This window comes from Girardinichthys multiradiatus, chromosome 7, assembly GCF_021462225.1.
Source record: "Girardinichthys multiradiatus isolate DD_20200921_A chromosome 7, DD_fGirMul_XY1, whole genome shotgun sequence".
Classification (NCBI taxonomy): Eukaryota; Metazoa; Chordata; class Actinopteri; order Cyprinodontiformes; family Goodeidae; genus Girardinichthys; species Girardinichthys multiradiatus.
The window spans coordinates 45,959,328-45,981,247 of NC_061800.1; the positions used below are offsets into that span (position 1 = coordinate 45,959,328).

Consider the following 21,920-nt stretch of genomic DNA (forward strand, 5'->3'; position numbering starts at 1 on the left):
AGGCTATTTCTAAGCCATTTGACTGATGCTCGTATTTATATACTGAGTTGTAAACTCAGTATATAAATATAACTCAACTACATTCTCTGTGTACTAAGCAGAATTTATAAACACCAGCTGCTAATATGAGGAAATCTGACAGGGTTTATTAATTGTGAATGCTATTCCAGGTGGTGCTTTGACTCAAGTCACTAGGTGATTAGCTATATTAAAAGAAAAAGCATAAAGATGATCAATTATGATCTCATGTTAATCCAGTGTTCAGTCATTTAATCAATACTAATGCCTGCTGGGTTTTCTTAACAGTTTTAGTCTGAATTGAGCACAATAAAGCCAAATCTATCTTTTCAAGTTGGTGCTGAAAACCTTTTATTTGAGTTTTTATGCAGCTAAACTGTTGGTGTTGATGTAAAACTGCTTTTGCAGACTCTCTGCTTCAGAAAGGGCAACAAAATACTGGAGCTAAACTAACACTTAATGAACAAAATTCTCAGTGAGATGACTCTTCTAGATCTGCAGAAGCCCAGTGGTGACCCTAAACATGCTGGGCTGGGCTTCAAGCAGGAATAAAACATGTGTTGTAAAGTAGTTTTTCGAGACTTTTTTAACCAATGAGCAGAAGGCAGCAGTCTAAGTAAGATCCACATAATTTCCTTATATTTCCACCTCAGAGACCAACGAGCAACCCTTTCAACAGCACCACTTGTTAATCCTGGCGTGGATTTGGTTTTTATAAAAGGGCCACTGAACAAAAACACCCCAGGTAGATAGAATTAAATCTGTAGATTTTTGCAGGTTTTTATGTATAGACTCTGTGAAAGCAGGGTGCCTTTGTTTTACCTATTTGCTTTTTATTTCATTAGGACAGTTTAACAGGTTTAATCCATAAATTACATATTTAAAGGGGTGAGCTTGTTAAGCAAAAGAAGCAACGCCTGTGGAGGAATACAGCATACCGATTAATGAGTCACGTTCTGAATAACGTGCTTAGTTGTGACTGGGTGAATAAACTGCCGATGCAATGCTCGCTAATTTTGTTTTTAGACCCAGGTGAATCAGAACTGAGGCCAAGATTTGGTGCTGGCTCGAGTTGAGCAGCTGCTGACTCAGTTAGCGTCTCTGATAAGCTGCCGGCAGAAGTCCATTAAAGGAGCCGTGAATGGGCCAGCTCAGCAGAGGGAACGTGGGGAGATGGAGGTGGAAGTTGAGCAACACTGTGTGTGTGTGTGTGTGTGTGTGTGTGTGTGTGCCACAGCTGCATGCAGTCACATGAACCATCCGCCTGTTTTTAACTCGTGTTTGTGTGTAAGGTCCTCATGTGATGGCTTTAAGACAGTGTGTGTGATACACATTTCTGAATCCTTTGGCAGAAAAAAAGAGCATAACGACTCTTTTCTTCATACAGAAAGCAGCACTTTAGAAAATCTTATTCAGGGTGTTGAACAGGGATGCTGTTGTAGTGATGGTCCAGAATCGAGGACGTTCTCTTTATTCTGGTGAAAACTGGCAACGAGGTCACTGTACACAAATATTCAGTGTGTGGGAATGAATAGACAGCCGGCAACAGTCACACCATCTCTCCTCAACTGTCACAATGTGATTTATGACTAAATTAACCTTTCCTGACAACAACACAATAACACATTGGCATTAATGTAGCTTGCTGCTCCTAAATGACTTCAAGCTATTTCATTCTCAGTTAAGGCTGCAGTGCTGTGAACAAGTACTTCCCACTCTTTACAGAACTCTTCTGTTTTTTTGTCACACTTAAATGTTTCAGATCATCAGCCCCTCTTTAACCTCCCATATTAAATCATCAGTTATCTGTGATTAACTTTATTTTTGGACAGCTGACTAAAATATTACAAACCACAGAGAGGTCTGAACACCACCAGACCTGTCGAATCAAGAAATCACTTAAACAGAACCTGCCTGACATCTGGCCACTATTGCTACATGCAGGCTATGAGGGATTGCTGCAACGGCAAAGACACAATCCAAGTTACATGCTCATTGCTACAGGAGGGGTGAATGCTGCAAGTCAGAGACTTGATGCTGGGTTTACTTAGATAGAACACTTTTCACTTTTATTAACTTTAAACTTCATCTACAAACCTGACTGAATAGAAGCGTATTTAGTTTGCTTTTAAAAACATCTAAACTCTCAGCTGCCATTTAGGTTTTCTATAAGGCTGTTCCATAGCTGAGGGCCGTAATAGGAGAAAGATCACAGTGTGTTTAGTTCTCTCTCAAGGTACCAACAAAGGACACTTTCCAGAAAACCTGAGGGGCCTGAAAGGGCTTCATGATTAGCTGAAGGAAATTCTTTGTCACAGCGTTGTACCTTTGGATGGAGAAATTAGCCTTTTTAGGGTATAACAGTGAGCATGCTGGGGTTGATCATGTTCCTAAACCTGAGCTCATATGAAGTAGACTGATGTGGCCATTTTTCCATAGAGGAGGAGGAAGTCTCATGGAGCCTGTACATTAAAATTAGATCAAATGTTTCTTTTGCAATGTTGGATCTCGATTTGAATTCCAGTGTGGCACTGTGACAGGATGCCACATGTGCAATAAGTCGAATGGTAAAATGTCCTGACTACTCAATATTCCAACGTCAATGGTTGGTGGGATTCAAACAGAGTGGACGTGCAGCGCCAACAACTACAAACCTACGAACCTCAAGGGACTTCGTAATCAGCTCAAGAACCGTGCATGGAGAGCTTCAAGGAATGGGTTTCTAACATCACTATCAGCTCAGTTATCTATTTTTTTCATGCCCTTCCCAGATTGAACAGTGTTGACCCAAAGCTGATAAACATTACTGTACTTTCTAATGCTGAAATGTGAAATATGGGTAAAATAAAGTTTCACTGTCAGGTTGGACTAACGGTTGTCCATGGTAAATCTCAGCTCCCATCACTAAAACACCCCTGCCTGTGTGGGAGCGGCTTTATATAACTGTTAAACACGAGGCTTTCGTGTGGAGAACAATGGTGGGTGGAAACATCTCTGATGTACTCTGCTCTGCTCTGTGATTGGTTGATTATCTCAGCTAAATTACCCTATAATACATAGAATATGAAAAAAAGTCACATCAACACCAGCTGGGTGAGAGCACTGCTGACCATGTTTCCTCTCTGAACTATTGCTGTTTCACTTTCTCTCCATCCGGCTTTCCATGTTTGAAAATCCCATTAGCGGTGAGAGTGCACAGTATAATGGATATGTGTCGTCTGGTCTCTGTTCCGATATTATACAACAAACCTCATAGTTAAACAGACAACTCCTAGTCATAAGGTGTTGTGGTAAAAAAAAAAAAAAACATGAACCTGTCTATAGCATAAATTTTAGCTGTTTGAAGAGCAGCTGACGTAAAGTCGTTTGACTGACTTTCTGCAACATTCAGCTCACTTCATCAGGTCCTTATCAGTAGACGTCATTGCTGATGTTATTTTTCCAGCATTCTAGGATGAACTGTGGCATTCATGTTCCCGTGACCTGATGAATGAGACTTTAATTTTCCCACTTCCCATTCACTTCTTCAGCCTCCAGCAAACCCAAAGCAAATTTGTGTCTCTTAAGCTGCTCAGTGCTCCACTGTGTTTGCCATTCTGTGCCGTCTCTGTAGTCGCTTCACAGAAGCTTTTATGGCTGGAAAGAGCCATCTGCTGCTGCTGCAGACAACACCGACGAGACTGCTTAAACAGTGAGCCGAATGAAGTAAATCTCTCCAACAAGCTGAATGGGACATTGCTATTGGACGGTTCAGTTCACTAACTAAGAATGGGCCATAATGATATCAAGTAATCCATCAATGACTGGAAATGTGAGTTTAGAATGAGAGTGGATGAAGAGGGACTGAGGTTAGGTTTTGGTAACTGTGCCAAATGGGTTGGGATAATTAAACACATACAGCTCCTGTATTTAATTTTAAAAACGAGAGTTGAGTGAACAAGTTGGAATTTATTGTGGATTGTCTTTGGTTCATGCTGGGTCCAAATTATACATATATAGGCTCAAGTATATCTGCTTTAGAAAGTTGTTTTTGTTTTAAATATTCATGGCAGAGTAACTTCTGGTTAGTTCTCAAAATTGAAATAAAAATTGAACTTGAATAAAAATTGAGCATGGTTGGCAGCAACAGCCCTTACTGGACTGACTATTAAACCGAACGTTGGAAAAGATCAAGAAGGTCTGAGAAGAACTGTAGATGTGCACTAATTGAGAAAGTCATATCTGAGCCTCCACATGCCTTGGAGCTGTTTTACTACCATTGTTACTGGTGCATCGCACAAGGTGGATGGGATAATAAAGGAGGACTACCTCCAGATTCCTTAGCTAGATAGGTAAAACCTGGACATAGCTGGTGTGGATGTGCGGGGTAACGTTAACCTCCTAGAATGACCTTCAAACACCCCCGATCTCAACTATTAGAAAAATGCTCACACTGTTTTCAAGATGGCAGGTGGCTAATTTAGTTCTAGATGTGGTAGGTTTGGATCCATACCTATACTGAGGTTTCTGACACAGTGTTGTCTTTAGCCTCATAGAGTCTGGCTGATTTCTAACCTTGTATTAATGGGACACAGTGACCTCTGTCTTTTATTGAAGAAAATTCTGACCCATCCACTCATTGATATTATGGTCACTTTAGGAAACTTTTAGGAAGCCATTTGGGTATTAGATAAAGGTTACTAGAGGAACCCTGCCTGTGATCTTTGTTTACTCAGATTTGTACTCGTACTCAGATTCATCATCAGTAAATATAAGACAGTGGTCCCGGTATTTCAAGTAAGATCAGAAAGCAGTTAAGGCAGGACCGTTGCTCCACTTTCCCAGTTTATGCATCAGGATGTCTTGATCAACTCTACTGAATGCAGCTCCAAGTTCCATTGATACCAGAAGACAAGGTTACGGTTTATCATTCAGAGGTTATTTGTATGTTGCAAATCTGCTGGAAGCTCTTTATTTTAACTGTAGACACCTTACCTCTTGGAAATAATTCAAACTTTATCTTCAAGCCAACTTTGAGGAGGGTTCAAGGAGGTTCCCCTTATTCAGCGATCATATATAGCTGATTGACACTTCACAAGGATGATGGGAGTGGAGTGTTGTTTTGTACTGGATATGACCTGAGAGACCAGCTTTGTCTTTGAAATGTTGCTTTTAAAAGCTAAAACTGCAGGAACAGCATGAAAATTGGGACTTTAACATAGTCACATTTTAGACAGTAAAACACCAGGAACTGACTGTAGAAGCTTATCCATTTATAAGAAAAGTTTCAATTTGGTTGAAAACAAAGGTCATGTGGTCTGTTTAATCCACATTTACCTTGTCCCAGAGTGTTCAGGTCATCAGGGTCAGAACAGTAGCTGTAAAAGTGATTCACCCCAACAGTAGCTAATGCCCACTGTGCCAGCTTCTAAAGTGAATGATCTGGGCTTAGTTTGATATTCAGTAATGGTTGCTGAAGGCAGCAGAACATCATGCATTAAGGCTCAGAATGACCCCTTTGAGGTTTAATAGTATTTTTCCGTGTGGCAACACCAGGAATAATCAGCTGGAGATTGTAAAAGCGTGGATTAGAAGGCGTGCAACATGTTATTACTTACAGATTACCCACACTGAAAATCTAGGCTGGACAAACTTTAACTTAGCTCTGACTTAAAACTCTGTATGAGCTTAATATATAATGTAGGAGTCAAGGTCACTGTTAAAGGAAATATTATTTGTGATGTTTGCAAAGGGGAATGTGGATCATAAACAAGTTTAAAGGAAAATGGTTTGTGGTGTTAAATCTAAAACTGTAAAATTCCTGTTAATTTGGGTATATTAATGAAGATATTTTATCAAAGACAAACTTGTAGTTCATGCCAATAATTTAAAAAACATATTCATTAAATGATGCATGAAAAATATAAGTAATTTGGATCCATGAAAATCAGATTTGTTTGCACTTGTCTTTTGAACCATCTTTATCTTCTTTCAGCTCTTGAATAAATGCCTATTTGTTTCAAGCCCAAAGAAAAATCTGGCAACTTTAAGGCTCTCTTTGTGTTAATCCTATTTCCTTCCCTTTGGAAATCCTGACCTGACATATCTAGTGATTGCAGCAGGTGTCTCGTGTTTGCAGAACATGACTGGCACCCAACATCTTTCTTCAACCGCGTCACATTCTCTCCTGCAGCCTTGTATTAAACTGCCAGGACCAAGAGACCAGACGTTACAGGCTAAACAGTAAACAGATGGCCTGCAACCTTCATGCTAAGTGTGAAGCTTACAAACATGACTGCCTTTCATTTTTTGAATAACAGCTGTTGCAGAAAATAATTGCCAGAGAGGCAAATATTAAAAAAGATTGTGACATTTAGTAAAAACCTATATTACATGAGAAGAAAAGGTCAGTGTTTGTTCTAGTTACCTGCAGCCAAAGATAATAAAGTTCTGATTTAAAGTCAATGGAAAGCTTCAGAGGAAGCTGATTAGCCCAGTATGGCAGCTCTTCTCTATCACACCAAGTGCTCTGAGGAACAGACCTTGCAGTCTTCATGTTTTCTCCCCACAGGAGAGACTTAAGCTGAGGCAGGCAGGAGCATCATGGCAAATCTCTCTGTTTGGATGGATGGATGGATGGATGGATGGATGGATGGGAGAAAGAGAGGGGAGAAAGGGAGGGAAAGATGGATGGATGGATGGATAGATGGATGGATGGATAGATGGATGGATGAGAGACAGAAGGAGGGATGTATGTATGTATGGATGGATGGATAAATGGATAGATGGATGGATGGATGGATGGATGGATGAAAGGGAGAAAGGGAGGGAAAGAGGAAAGGATGGATGGATGGATGGATGGTTGGATGAGAGAGAGATGGATGGATGGATGGGTGGATGGGAGAAAGGGAGGGAAAGATGGAAGGATGAATGGATGAAAGATCGAGGGATGATGGATGGATGTGAGAAAGGGAGGGAAAGATGGATGGATGGATGGATGGATGTGAGAAAGGGAGGGAAAGATGGATAGATGGATGGATGAGAGACAGAGGGAGGGATGGATGTATGTATGGATGGATGGATAAATGGATAGATAGATGGATGGATAAATGGATGGATGGAAGGGAGAAAGGGAGGGAAAGAGGGAAGGATGGATGGATGGATGGATGGATGGATGGTTGGATGAGAGACAGATGGATGGATGGATGGATGGATGGGAGAAAGGGAGGGAAAGATGGAGGGATGGATGGATGGATGAGAGATGGAGGGATGGATGGTTGGATGAGAGAAAGGGAGGGAAAAATGGATAGATGGATGGATGAGAGACAGAGGGAGGGATGGATGTATGGAAGGGAGAAAGGGAGGGAAAGAGGGAAAGATGGATGGATGGATGGATGGATGGATGAGAGACAGATGGATGGATGGATGGATGGATGGGTGGATGGATGGATGGATGGATAGATGAGAGACAGAGAGAGGGATGGATGGATGAATGGATGGATAGATGAGAGACGGAGAGAGGAATGGATGGATGAATGGATGGATGGATGGATGGATGGATGGGTGGATGTATGGATGGGTGAGAGAAAGGGAGGGAAAGATGGATGGATGAGAGATGGATGGATGGATGGATGGATGGATGTGAGAAAGGGAGGGAAAGATGGATGGATGGATAGATAGATGATAGACAGAGGGAGGGATGGATGGATGGATGGATGAGAGACAGATGGATGGATGGATGGATGGATGGATGGATGGGAGAAAGGGAGGGAAAGATGGAGGGATAGATGGATGAGAGACAGAGGGATGGATGGATGGATGGATGGATGTATGGATGGATGGGTGGATGGATGGATGGATGGATGGATGGATGGGTGGATGGATGGATGGATGGATAGATGAGAGACGGAGAGAGGGATGGATGGATGAATGGATGGACAGATGAGAGACGGAGAGAGAAATGGATGGATGAATGGATGGATGGATGGATGGATGGGTGGATGTATGGATGGATGGGTGGGTGGATGGATGGATGGATGGATGGATAGATGAGAGACGGAGAGAGGGATGGATGGATGGATGGATAGATGAGAGACGGAGAGAGGGATGGATGGATGGATGGATGCTAGATTGTAGGAAAAACAAATCAAAGGAAAGTTGCTTTCTTTTTCTTCTTCTCTTCTTGTCAGTTGGCACAAAACAAAGAGCAAACCTGCCCTCTCCCACTGAGTCACTCCTTTTCTTCTCCATCTCTGACTCTGACTAAGAACACATGTTGTTTCCCCCCCTCTATGACCCCTCATCTGGTAGACAGAAAGGTAAAAATGTAAACCGTTATTCATCTCTGTAGCCATTTTGTTTCTGCCTCCACAGACCTCTGTTATTGTTCCGAAGCTAAAGGTTTTTATTGATTTACCACAAGCCCCTTCTGACTTGAGCCTGATCCTTGAAGTTAAGCCTTTTCACGAAATGCTGCACACTTAGTGTCCCACAAGCTCCAAGGTCAATAAAATTCTGCAAATTGAAAGAGGATGAAGGAGGGAGCTTTTGTAAAAAACATTCAAAGGTTTTTTCTCTGTGATTAAAGATGTCTGTTTGAGTTCTTTTTAAAAGAAAAAAAAAAAGAGTCCTATTTGGTCTTAGAGTGAAAAGGTTCAGTTCTGATAGATGCAGATTCTGTGTTTTGCATTAGTTTGAATTTAATATATATTTAGGGCAACTGTTCACTTCTTTCTTTTTTATTGTAATTTTTATGAGGTCACTGAAGAAAGCATTGTTATATTTTACACAGTGCTCTATCGACAAACTCAGCCTTGTTAAAAAGATTATATTTAAAATATAATAAATCAGATCTTAAACCTTTTTCACTTTATTTGATGGCTGGATTCTAATTTTAAATTCCCTGTCAGTCGGAATTAAAGATTCCACAATACTATATAATCCATCCTTCCAGTATCTATGGTCACAGAGTCCATCACAGAGTCACTCAGGACAAATTACCATGTACACACACACTCTGTAGGAGGCAGCAGGAGAACATGCAAACTCCGTGCAGAAAGACCCCCGGCCGGGCTGCTGCAAGGCAACTGTGGCACCTTACCTTTACTTTTCTATAGACAATACAGTTTATCTTCATTTGTGTTAGGTGGTCCATATTAAACTCTTGATGGGAGGTGTCTCAGAGAGAGCCATATAGTCTCTTTAATAGGCTCTTTATATTAAAATAAACTGGCCTAATTCAAATACAACTTCATCCTTTTAGCAACAGTTATGTTCATATTCCATCGATATAGTCCAGCTTGATACCATTCAGAATCTATTCAGGCAACTCCTAAATGAAAATAAGAATCTATGGAATTCAGTTGATTTGATGGAATTCACCATGTCACAACGAATACTTATCACCAACAGATTCATATCTAGTCAGCCTATACTAGCTCATACTCGTACTCGTCATCAGCTTTATCCGGGACCGGGTCGCAGGGGCAGCAGATTCAGCAGAGACACCCAGACGTCCCTCTCCCCAGACACCTCCTCCAGCTCCTCTGGGGGGAGCCCAAGGCGTCCCCAGGCCAGCCAAGAGACATAGTCCCTCCAGCGTGTCCTGGGACGTCCCCTGAGCCTCCTCCCGGTTGGACGTGCCTGGAACACCTCCCGAGGAAGGCGTCCAGGAGGCATCCGGTATAGATGCCTGAGCCACCTCAACTGGCTCCTCTCGATGTGGCCTATACTAGCATAACTTGAATTATTGCTCACCTAAGCCAGTCAACTCTAAGCTTTATCAAAAAGGAAAGTCTTAAAAGTAGACAGGGTGTCTGCCTTATGGACTATAAAATTCTACAGGAGAGGAACCGAATAACTAAAAGCTCTGACATCGATTCCACTTTTAGAACCAACAGTACACCTGCAGCCTGAGAGCGAAGTGCTCTGCTAGGAAAAATCTGAATCAAAAAGGGTTTTATATATAAGAAGGAGAATTTTAAATTATATTTTGGGTTTAACAGGTAGCCAATGAGGAGAAACTAAAACTGGAGAAATATGATCTCTCCTTTCAATTCTAGAACAAATTCTTTCTGTAGCATTTTTGATCAGCTAGAGGCTTTTGCTGAATTTTCCGGATTTCTAGATAACAAAAACCTAAAAACTATACAGCCTAGAAGTAACAAATCCATGGAATGCACAGAAAACATAGTGGCGTGATAAAGTCAAACCGATAAGATGAAATGACTGACAGAATTTTAGCCAAATGTTGGTAAGCAGTTTAACACAATAAGCTTTACATTTCCCAAAGATGGAAGACTCAGGTGCAGAAGACACCTTTCTTAGACAAGTAAAAACTAAATCACTAAAAAAGCTGACTGACATTGCACAACTGCATCACTAATGAAACAGGAAGTCACATGTTGTCATTCTGTTGGGCCACATTGTGCATTGCTTGTGGCATTTATTTCCTAAGGCATTTTCACGAAAAGATGATAAAAAAACTCAGGTTGCATAAATACAGATTCCCAGGTGCCTAAACATCTGGATTCTGACAGCCAGTAGGTGTCTGGAAAAATGCACAACCTGAGCTGCATACAACCTGTCCTTTTCCTCGTATGCAAAAATAGGCTGTTTAAGGAAACATGTCACATGATGGTTTAAGGGACTGAAAGGCTACGTTTTTCATTAGTAAGGCTAAAATACCTGACTAATCAGGAGGCTAAGGGAGTTGAGAATAGCATTAAATTCATAGGAGTACGGATACAAGAATCCCTCCTTATTGGCATCATCAACATCAAAGGCAGAACCACCAGACTGCTAAAAAACTTTTCTTTCAAGCTGTTAAAATGCTGAACCACTGCAAAGTGTATGCAGTTTACATCAAAGATGCACCAATTATTCAACCAGAGATCAGAATCCAATAATCTTTCCTGACTTATTGGCAGGTTAACAAAAAAGCTGATGTTTTTTTCTGTTCATAAAATAATATCACAGTAGGATTTTCCAGCAGTTTCAGTGTATAAACAGATCAACCAACAAGTTGTACATTGATGTACTTTTTTAAGTTGAATAAAAGTTAGTTAAAGGTCAGGGTCAGTTGCTTTGATGCATAAACAGGGATTTTGATTTCTTTCATTTTGTGTTGGATTTAAAACAGATTTTTCCTCTTGTGTGTTTTTAATCTAAAAAAATGTTCTTATCCTTAAGTCCAATACAAAAAAAAAAAACACAAGACGATAGTGGCTAGGAAAACCCGGGTCGCTGCACTAATCTGTGGTATATCTCAGAAAGATAATATCTAATTTTGTTGTAAACTTTATACTTTGCGATGAAATGACCATGAATTGATTTAATGTGATTATCTGTTTACCTTGTTAAGCCAGGCTGGTGCTTAAGAATCAAACTTTGTATTTAAAAAATCATCTCAAGAAGTTTGGGAAAAAATACCTGTAAAATTAATAACATAATGCAATATTAAATACTGCATCTATCGTCATGACTTTAAGATGGAGACACTAGCTGTGCACTACATTGTAAATCTGATGGTTTAAATATATTTTAGCCAAAATAAAAGCTTTGAAATCTGATCAGTTTGGAGATGCTCCACCTCACTGATGTTTTCTTACGTGAACGGGCTGCTTTCCCCAGGCACATCTGTCTGTCTGCTGATGGTCAAAGAATAATCACGACACAGACATGTTTCTTGTTAAAAATGTATTTTATTGATCCGAACCTTACGCCATGTTCGTATCAGTGTCAGAGGTCTCCTCAGATTCCATGATGACAACCCCCCTCTGAGCACATCTACTTATAAACTCATCTCACATGGGTCCTAATAGAAAGCTGAGCTATTATCCCCTCGCTGTCCTCCAAGGACCTGCCTGCATCGGGTCTCTGTGTATTTCAGCGGATCACTTTATGAGGCTGATCAGGTTACGCGACGCTCCAAAGTGCTCCTCAGTATCCCTTTCACAGCTGTATTGTTGAGCAGTTGAGTAAGCCTGGTGTGTTGGAGGGGCTTTACATAGATTCAGTGGGAAAGCCATGGAAAAGGATTCGCTGACACACAAACAGAGCTGCAGCTGGAAACAGTGAGTGCCTTCCTGCTGCTGCTGCAGAGCTGCGAGGACGCCTAAAGCTCAAAGTCTCGACTCTCTCCATCTGAGCTTCATCCTGCTTATTTATTTCAGGCTGCATTTTCCTTTTAAATCTGACTCACAGTATTACTTTCTGCCGTATCTTTAGAGAAATCTCATATCGCTCAACCACTCCCCGCAACAACACAAAGTGTCCTCTGAACACAACCACAAGCTTATAATCAAACAGGCCCAGACAAACACTTCTGTATGCAGACACTCGCTCATTCAGCTAATGTGTGTGGCTGCAGGAGCCTGTGGTTAATAACTGTGTTTGTTCTCTTTGCAGATGCCGGATCGGGATCGGGAGACGATGGTAAGATTACTCACCTCATCCATCCTCCTCCACCTCCGCTGCTTCAACTCCGCATACGCTGCTTTTTTTTTTTTAATATGCTTCTCTTTATCTTCTCTGCTGTGACACAAAAAGTTTTTTTTTTCTCACAATAAACACTAACTGGCTCAACTTTATGCCCAGATAAGTTTAATCTGCTCAGGAAAAGCAAAATTTTATTATTTAAAACTCTGAAACATAGTTATGGTAAAAGAAAACAGTATGTCATATGTCCTTTCTAAATTCTTAGGCTTTTCATTCCATGTAGTCATGATTTAAATATCACTGCGCTACTGATCACATGCATTGATTGACTGATCATCATTAGTTTGAGCACCTGTTTAACAAGAGTTTAGTCAGTTTCTGCCCTGTAGCATACATATGTCTGCTAACACCTCACCAGGATGGAAACACATCAGCAATGACCTTAGAGAAGAAACTGTTGCCTCATACTACTCTGTAGAAGGATAGACTTAAGATATCTTGGAAATGGCCTCATAATTCCCTTTGGGATTAATAAAGTATTTTTGAATTGAATTTGAATTGAATTGAATAAGCCTTCTCAGAGAGAAGCCGCCAGACTTCACAGGAGTAGATGTCTCAGCAAATTCACCCCAAGATCATGCCATGCTCAGAGAAATCACAAATCACCTAATAGCTCCATATCAGATCCTAAAGGCCTCAGTTAACATGTTAAATGTTAAGGTTCATGACAGGATAATTAGAAAAACACTGAATATGTATTGCTCATTCAAAAAGTTGAAGGATAAAGTGTCTTCTCTCAGAAAACAATTTGACACAATAACTTATGAATGTACCTGAACAAGGCTGAAGACTTCTGGAACAATGTTCTTTGGATAGATGAGACCAAAGTAGAGATGTTTGGTCATAATTCACAGCTTCATCTTTGGAGAAAAGCAGTCACTGCATATTAGCACCAACATGCAATACCAATTATAAAGCACAGTGATGGAAGGCCGATAACTTTAGCTTGTTTTGCAGCTACAGGACATAGATGCCTTGCATTTATTGAGTGGAGCCTGTGTTTACCAAAATATTGTAGTCAAATGTGAAAGAAATGAGGGTGTATAATGGCCCACTTAAAGGCCAGACCTGTGGTGTGACCCTCAGAGAGCTGTGCAGAAACGCCACTGAACCTTAGCAGTGTTGGCAAGACGAGCAAGGCAACATTCCCTCACAATTTTGTGAGAGAGACAGACATCCATTGGTAAGAGCTGTCCCTCCTGAAGAATTTCCTGAACATGAAGGTGTACTTCGTTTTTCACATAAAACATTTCCTTTTGACTTCATCTTACTTTGCGTTATCATGACTGTATTTAAAACTGGGTGAATATTAGTATGAAGAAGTAACTTCCTTTAGAAAATATATATTTGCAGATTTCTATAGAATGCACATAAATTAGGATGCTGCTTTTTATACCTGGTCGAGCATTTAAACAGGAAGAGTGACTGTTTAAGTGTTATGTACAGATGTACTTGAATGTGACTGTGACTGAAAGCTAATCTGGTTCCACGTGTGACGGATGTGTAAACACACTCAGCACGGAAACCTCTTGATCATAATGCACCCCTTGTCAGTCTGCCGTGTGTTTATGCTGCCGTCTGCGGCCGTTTGCTCTGCTTCCATGAGGAGAGGAAACAGCTTTTCTACTTGGGAATTTGCTCAGCGTTATTGGGTTAGGGGTTTTGTGTTAGGTGCTGCTTCTTCCTGCTGTAGACTGTACACAGACGGAGGACATGACATTGCCCTCATTTTATTTCACACCCTCAACAGTGCGCTCATCACTTGACTTTATTTGCAGGGCAATGCAGAAGGAAGCATGATTATCTACAAAGCAGGAAAAAGCCAACAGGTCTTATGTTGTTATAAAGAAGTGCAAATATCTTGTGCAAAGTCTTTGTTTTAGATCTTAGTTATGGTTAAACTGTTCTCTCAAAGAAACCATTTTTTTTTATATATAGATCAGATGAAGGGATCTGAAAGTTGAGGCTGTTGGAGAGTCTTATGATTGGTGCTGGGAACGAAGTGAAGTCTGGGAGTTCTGTCTCAGTAAGGCCTCTGTAAGACTGCCTTCATGGTGAATAAAGCATTAACTGTTAAAACTCAGAATGTAAAGGCAAACCTCTAAAATCTGTCAAGAATTCAACCAAATGGTCAAGAGGTAGTGATCACTACAGGGAGATGGAATGAGTTTCCTATGTAGGGTGTCTGGGCTCTACCTCAGAGATAAGGCGAGTAGCTCCATCATCCAGGGGAAGCTGGAGTAGAGATGCTGCTCCTCATATCAAATGAGTCAGCTGATAGGATGAGATACCCTCTGGGATGGCTTCCTTTGGAGGTTTTCCAGGCATGTCTCTCTAGAAGGAGAGCATGGAGAAGAACCACGACTCATTGGAGAAATTCTTTATCGTCCTGGCCTGGTAAAACTTTGGGTAACTGGGGAATGGGGTTTCAGGGATGTCCTGTTTAAATTAAACCTGCTTCTAGATCAGACTGAGATGGCTTTCGTTTTATTATTTAATTAGAATGAAATGAGAAGGGATACTACGATAGACTGATTGGATGAATATAGTTAAATAACTCTGTTTAGGTCATTCCACCATCGACCGAGTCGTGACAAAGCCTTTAAGAGACCATTCAAGTAGATGGGAGCTTTTCCATAAAGCACTTTGTAGGCTAACATTCCCTTCTGGAATTTGATGCAGGCGGCTAATGGTAGCCAGTGGAGCTCAACGAACAAAGTGGTGACACATGGTATTTCAGGCTGATTGAAGACCAGAAAGGCCACTGCGTTCTGGACCATCTTAGGAGGGGGTTGCAGGAGATGACCACAGACTGCATCAGGACCTGGGTGGTGTGTTGGGTTAGGTATGGCCTTATTTTTCTTATGTTTAGCGACGTGAAGCAGCACGAAGGAGCGACAGAAACAACTTGATCTTTAAAGGTCAGATGGTCATTGATGACCACATGACATGATGGAGCAGGAGATAGGGATTAGGTTTAGATGCAGTTATTGTGTTGTATAATCAGGGTGGCTGGGAAGACAAGCAGTTCAGTTTTAGAGAGGGTTAGATGGAGATGATGGACTTTCATCCATGGCAACATGTTAGGATAAAGACGACTAACGGCTGTGAGGGGTTCTTTGTTAAGTAACTTTTTTGTGTTGCTAATTTTCAGCACTAAAATCAATACACATGCTGATATTCCTTGGCTCAGTCCGGTTTGTTTTGTAAAAGAGATAAAAACAAAAAGAGTTAAGAGATGGAACAGAAAGAAAGAAACAAAAACATGGGCTGAGGCTGAGGGGCCGTTGATAAAAAATCGCCTGGGGAATGCCGCAAACTAGATAACAGAAGAGAGAAAATATAAGGCTGGTTACAAAGAGATAGAGAGGGAGAGAGGCAGAAAAAAACATATATTCTACACCTATGTCTGCAGAACATGTGAACGGTGGCAGAGAATAAACTCACTCATGGATTATATAAACTGACACAAACATTTCCATCATGCTTTGTTTGATGCCATGCCTGCTGCATCAAGCTGAGTGCTCTTGTGTTCAGAGGATCCCATCCTGAGGCTGTTTTTAAAGCATTTGGTTTCTAGAACTTGCAGTAAAGCTGTAAGGACATAAAACATGCAGACTTTCTCTGCCAGTAACACTGCAAGTATTGGACAGTATTTGTTGATATAAAATACATGCATACAAAGAAATCAGCTAATTAGTCCACAAATGAAGTTATGGGTAAACAAACTGAAATTACGGGGAATAAGCATTGAACGTACGTGAACATACTACAAATCTTGAAGGTTCTGGAAGCCATTTTCTATGCAATCTGATCTTCTGTTCTTTCTATAGATTTTCAGTGAATACAAGTCAGGTGACTGGTCATTTGAAATTGTTGTATTTTATTTCTCTGAAACCAATTAAGAGTTTCCTTGGCTGAGTTTTTGGGACTATGTCTTGCTTGGATATCAACACTCATTCCATTTTCAGATTCTTATCAAGAACGTCTGTTCATCCTTCCTTCTGTCCGATGAAGTCTGCCAGAAATGTATGTTGTCAGACAGCCCACACCATGACCTGCAATGACCTCACCTGCAAGTGTCACCTGTGGCATGATGTTTTTTGGGTAATGTGCCGGACCATTCTTCCTCTAAACATGGTGCTTGCAATGATATCCAAAGAGTTCAGCTTTGGCCCCATCGGACCAGACTCTATTGCTCCAGTTTTTCACTGGCTTGTCCAAATCATCTGTCGCAAATTTTAAACAAGCTTCTGCATACTTTTACTTCAGCAGTGGAGTGTTGCGCAGTGAGTGTGCATAGAGGCCATTGCGCTTGAGTGCATTACTAATTGTTATCTCTGAAGCTTTCTGTGAGTGCTATTTGGCTCTTAGACAACAATTTGAATATTATCTTGACTCCTCCGTCAGAAATCTTATGAGTATGAGGGACACCTTGACATGGCTGAGTTATGGTGAAACGATGTGGATTATGGTGCTTACTGGAACATTGAGAAGTTTAAAATGTTTATAAATGTCCATCTGAAGGGATATGTGTAAAGGAGAAACTAGAGCTTAAGGGGAATGTAGCAGATTAAACTATTTTTGAAATATTTAAAGTTAATGCAGAATTCTGAACAATTTAACTAAATAATCTTTACAATGTCTTTATGAGAAACATAGCTCAACATAAATAGTCAGAAAATATAACATCAAGCGTTCACTTTTCTTCCAATGCTTCTCTCCTCCTAATCCCATTGTATTTGACAAGGATTCAGTGACAGGATTCAGTAAGGCAAAAGGGAAGCATCTAACACAAAACCAATCAAAATAAGACTTTGTGCCATCGGGTGAAAAAAATACCAAAAATCCAGCGTTGTTTCTTCAAACTTTAATAGTATAATATAAATAAAAGAAGTGGTAAATATTTCCCTCTGTATCCCCATGAAAGCTCATTAAAAATGTTCACCTCTGCGTAGTTGAAAGCAGAAGCTGGAGAATTGTCCTCATTCTCGGACTACCAGATACATCTGACAGAGATAGAATCAAAGGGGAGATACGAACAAATGGAGAGAAGCAATGGGAGAGATAGAGGCAGGAGAAGGAGGGAAGTCTGGCAGAGGTAGGAGAAGCCTGCTGGTGCTTAACGAGCAGGGGGAGAAGGTTAAAGCAAGATGTTGTAAAAGATGGGTTTGAGTTGCAGTGAGGAAAGCAGCAGTGGAGACCCATCCTGCTGAAAATCAAATATATTTTAATGGCCGGTGATAAATCCTCACACATAAACTGGGATAAGCCACGAGGTTGCCAGTTCCAGTGGCTGTAGGCAGTGTGTATGTGTTTGAAAACTAAAGCTGCAGTGCACGCATGGGTGCTTTCATGCTTCAGTGTGTGTTCTCTTTTATTTTTTTTATCAGATAAGTGAGAACACAAGTCAACTGTGCAGGGAGAGAGCTGCTGGACATGACTGTAGTCACATGGCTACAGTCATGTCTAGCGTTTGTCCAAATCAAATTGTACAGTGGAGAAATTGAATTGCACCCACATGATCTTGCTGGGAGAAAGGACAAAAAAAGCTTTAAACGTAAAAAGGTTCCTGTATCTAAAAAACACAATTTATACATTAAAAGAAGAAGGAAAACAATATTTAGCCACGTTAGCTTCTCTCTGAGGCTACGGTGTCTAAACAAAGACAGAAAGTGTACAATTTTCAAAAAAGGGACTGGATTATAATTTACTGAAGTGCACTTATTATCTATACAGAACCTTACAGAAATATTCATACCTTTTCCCATGCTGACATGCCACAACCACAAATTCTATTGTATTTTATTGGTATTTTATTTGACAGAACATACATGGCGTAGCGGTGAAGTAGAAGAACAATCTGAGACAAGACTGATAAATTGATGTTCACAGAGTCTATCCATCTAATCTGACTGAGCTTGAGCTATTTTGAAGAGAAATGTAGTAAAAGTCTTAAATTTATTGTGTCAGTCCTGGTGATGGTTATTATAAATGACCCTTTTATGATTTAGTTCCATTGTCTTTCCCACAGTGATGTGTCCTCCGCTTTCTAATGCTTTCCTGGTGCAACTGAAATAACAGAAAACACACGAGATTACTTCAGGATTTTTCTCTATGAGTTTGAATCTATCTAAATTTGACAGCTGAATTAAATTTAGTTTTAATCACAATTTAATCCATAGTTTACATTTTACTTTTAGTTTAATTTTATTCAATCTTAATGACAGTAAATTTAGTTGTATAAAATAAAGTTGGACTAAAATATGAAGTCATAGAGTAATAAATTTCATAGGTCCACTGGCATTAAGCTGCACTCCGTAAGGAGAATGTTCAGCGGAGACGCATGACTTCCACCGTGTGCCGTCATTTATCTCCTACTGCTGAAGAATATTAAGCATCATTGGCTATTCCTCCTACCTCCATCACCTCTCCACCGGACTAAAGTTACAACTGTTGGGACCCACAGCCATGGATTTTGACATTAAACTCTGGTACGGACCTTTCTAGAACTTTCAAAATAAAGTGCATTAAACTTCTTCCGGCACAGCCAGGAAACGGGATATCTGCGGACTTCCTGTGACGTCACTACCCAAATAAAAGCACAGCTGTTGCTACATCTGCCCTCTTTCCACACGGCCTCTAGTGGCACTGGTCAGGGGAGGCCCAGCACTGGCAAAAAGACATAAACTCTTCAAACTGGATCCAAGGATGTCATACGATCATCGATCATATGCAAAGTACGAATGAAATACTGTCTGTGTATTAGGTCTTTTCATTCATGAACGGGAGTAATTAAGGTACAAGCATTGCTTGACTGTCTCTCCGAGCCCCGCAGAAGCAAACGGTGTTCGAGAGAAGCCCCTGCAAAGAATTAGTCATCCAGAAGGTTGGTTTTATTCAGCAGACCATTCTTTAAAATATTATTTCAATAAAATAATATTTTATCTGATCTTGCATTGTGAATGGTTGTCTAAATGTTACTGATTATTTCCTAAGTTGGTTCCAAGACTAACTTAACTTCATTTCCAAATTCTTCAAGATAATCCTTGGTTCTCAAACATAAACATTACATAGTAATCACTATTTTGGTCATGATTTTCAACCATCTTTAATCAACTTGTTTATATTGTACATAGTCCATTAGTCTTCATTATTCTTTGATTCTGCTTGGTAGTTTAGTTGGATTGTTTTAGCAAAGTAAAGAGTTTGTTGATTGAAATATGTTTGACTTTGAGTTGACTTATTTTTGTTAATAAATTCTTGCATTTTAAGAAATTGTGTGAATTCATTCCATATATGTGCAGAGTTTATGCTGTTCAATAATGTCAGAGCTCGTCTCACACCTTTCTATTTTGTCCTAATACCATCGCCTTAATGGGCTGGTATTCACAGGACAACCCTTAACAGACCGAAATATTATTTGATAAAATATTAATATTAAATATTAAATAATATTCTCAGATTCATAATCACAACATTGGCATCCCGCTGGGTGGACATTATCATGAACAGCTTACACTGTACATAAATGCGAATGAATAAACCACAACTGCACATTATTGATGTACCAAGTGATTAGCTTAAAACCAGCTGTCACTGGTCACAATAGGACTCAAAACATCAGAGTTCTAACATCAGATGTCACTGATTATATTTAAGAGAACGTTATAACTCGTGACATTCCAGGAGTTCACAATTTGAGACTTTTGTCAAAATTAATAACTCCAGTATCTCCGTGTTAGTAACAATCAACTCTGCTACATAGGCAAAATTTTAGATGTTCTGACTAAGTCTGATTTCTTCTGTGTAAGCAATAACTTGAGACTTGGTTTAACTTCAGTTAACCTCACTGTCCAGACAGTTGCTGCACATTTGTATCCAGAGGCTGTGTTTTGTGTATGACCACAATCTGAAACTGATTTAACTTTGCAGTTAGTTTAGGATCTGACCTAATTGTGATGCATGTATCCATTCAGGAACTTTATAGTTTGTTTTATGGTTTGAAAGAACAGGATTTTTGCCAGATTAAATCCCAAATTTAATCTCATCCACCCTGCCTGCCATAAAGGGCAGTGAATCAAAAGTCAAACTGCAATTATTACACTTAGGAAGTGTAGCAATTTTCTTTTTCCTTTGCATTTTAAGCAAAATTCCCTTACAGGTTAAGAGTAGTGTCTAATCACTAGTTCCTCCCAAGAAAGGTGAAAAATTAACTGTAAAATCACAAAAGATCCTTAGAGAAAGGAATAGCATTGTAACAGAGCATAGTGTTGTCATAAGTCACAGGTTGAATAATCAACTGTTGCACCCATTTTACAATCACATGTTTCCAATATATGTATAGTCAGATACACATATATAGCTGGACATACATTTGTTGTTGCTTTTAGCAATATTCTCATAACTTTGTTGTTGTTTTGTAGTGTCTGCCAGAATAATGGAATTAAACTCCATTATGAATTCAGCAGACGTGGAGATGCAGAAAGTGGTGGTTGCTGATCTCATCCGTTTGTCTCCAGATGAGCGGGATGCTTTAAATCAGTTTGACCTTGCCACATGTGATCAGAGGATTCAGGAGTTGGTAAACTTCATTAAGTATCCGACTAGAGATGCTCTGATTTCAGATGTTCTTTGTCAGCTTAACTTGTTGTATCAACAGAAATCACAACTGGAAGCTAAAAGATATTCTCAGTTACAGACTGATCACCAGATGGCCCTTCAAAGAGAGAATGCTGTGAGGTTTGAGCTCTCAAAAGCTGAGGAGAGGATGGAGAAAGCTGAAGCAAAGTTAGTGGACCTGAAGGCAGATGAGCTTAAGAAAGCTTCATCCCAAAAGCAGGAACCGAGCCCCCCCAGACGCAAACGGTGTTTGAGAGAAGCCCCTGCAAAGACGCGGTCTCCCAGTCTGGAAGGAAGACAGCAGAGACCACAGCGGACAGGACGGGCCGCCCAGCTACAGCTCCGGAGCTAACCCTTTTGTTCACAGAACGAACGCACCTTCTGATCGTGAGAGCTAACCCTTTGTTCACTGTGGATACCTTCTCCAAACTTCCTCGCCCCTTGGACAACATTTCCTCACCACGGTCAGAGGTTAGGTTTGGGCAGATTAACAGTTAGGATGAAATAATCTGAACATTTTCATTTATGAAATTTGTTTTTGTGAAACTCGGCTATTTTAGTGCTAGCAGGCTATCTACAGCACACGTGCCTTGTTTGTGTTCTTTGTATGTTTTTAAAGTTAAGACAAACTTTATTTAAAGGGTGATTTTTAAACAGAACATTGATCATAACGCGCCGTCCGCGCTTATGCATTTTAACCCTTATATTAACCCTGGTATTTTAAAGGTATGTGTTTGTTTCTGGTGCTAAGCTCTCCGCTTCTTTGTTAGCTCAACTACTAACCGGTAAGAACACCTGCTTGC

At 40.2% G+C, this 21,920-nt stretch overlaps 1 protein-coding gene across 1 annotated transcript in view; it reads left to right on the plus strand.

The window, feature by feature from the left end:
• The window catches only part of LOC124871665 (tomoregulin-2-like), an 89,202-nt gene that overhangs the window by 56,640 nt on the left and 10,642 nt on the right, over window positions 1–21,920 (plus strand). Inside the window, exon 4 of the mRNA XM_047371132.1 lies at window positions 12,406–12,432. Within this exon, the coding sequence (XP_047227088.1) occupies window positions 12,406–12,432 (27 nt within the window). The remainder of the gene's footprint in view (window positions 1–12,405; window positions 12,433–21,920) is intronic.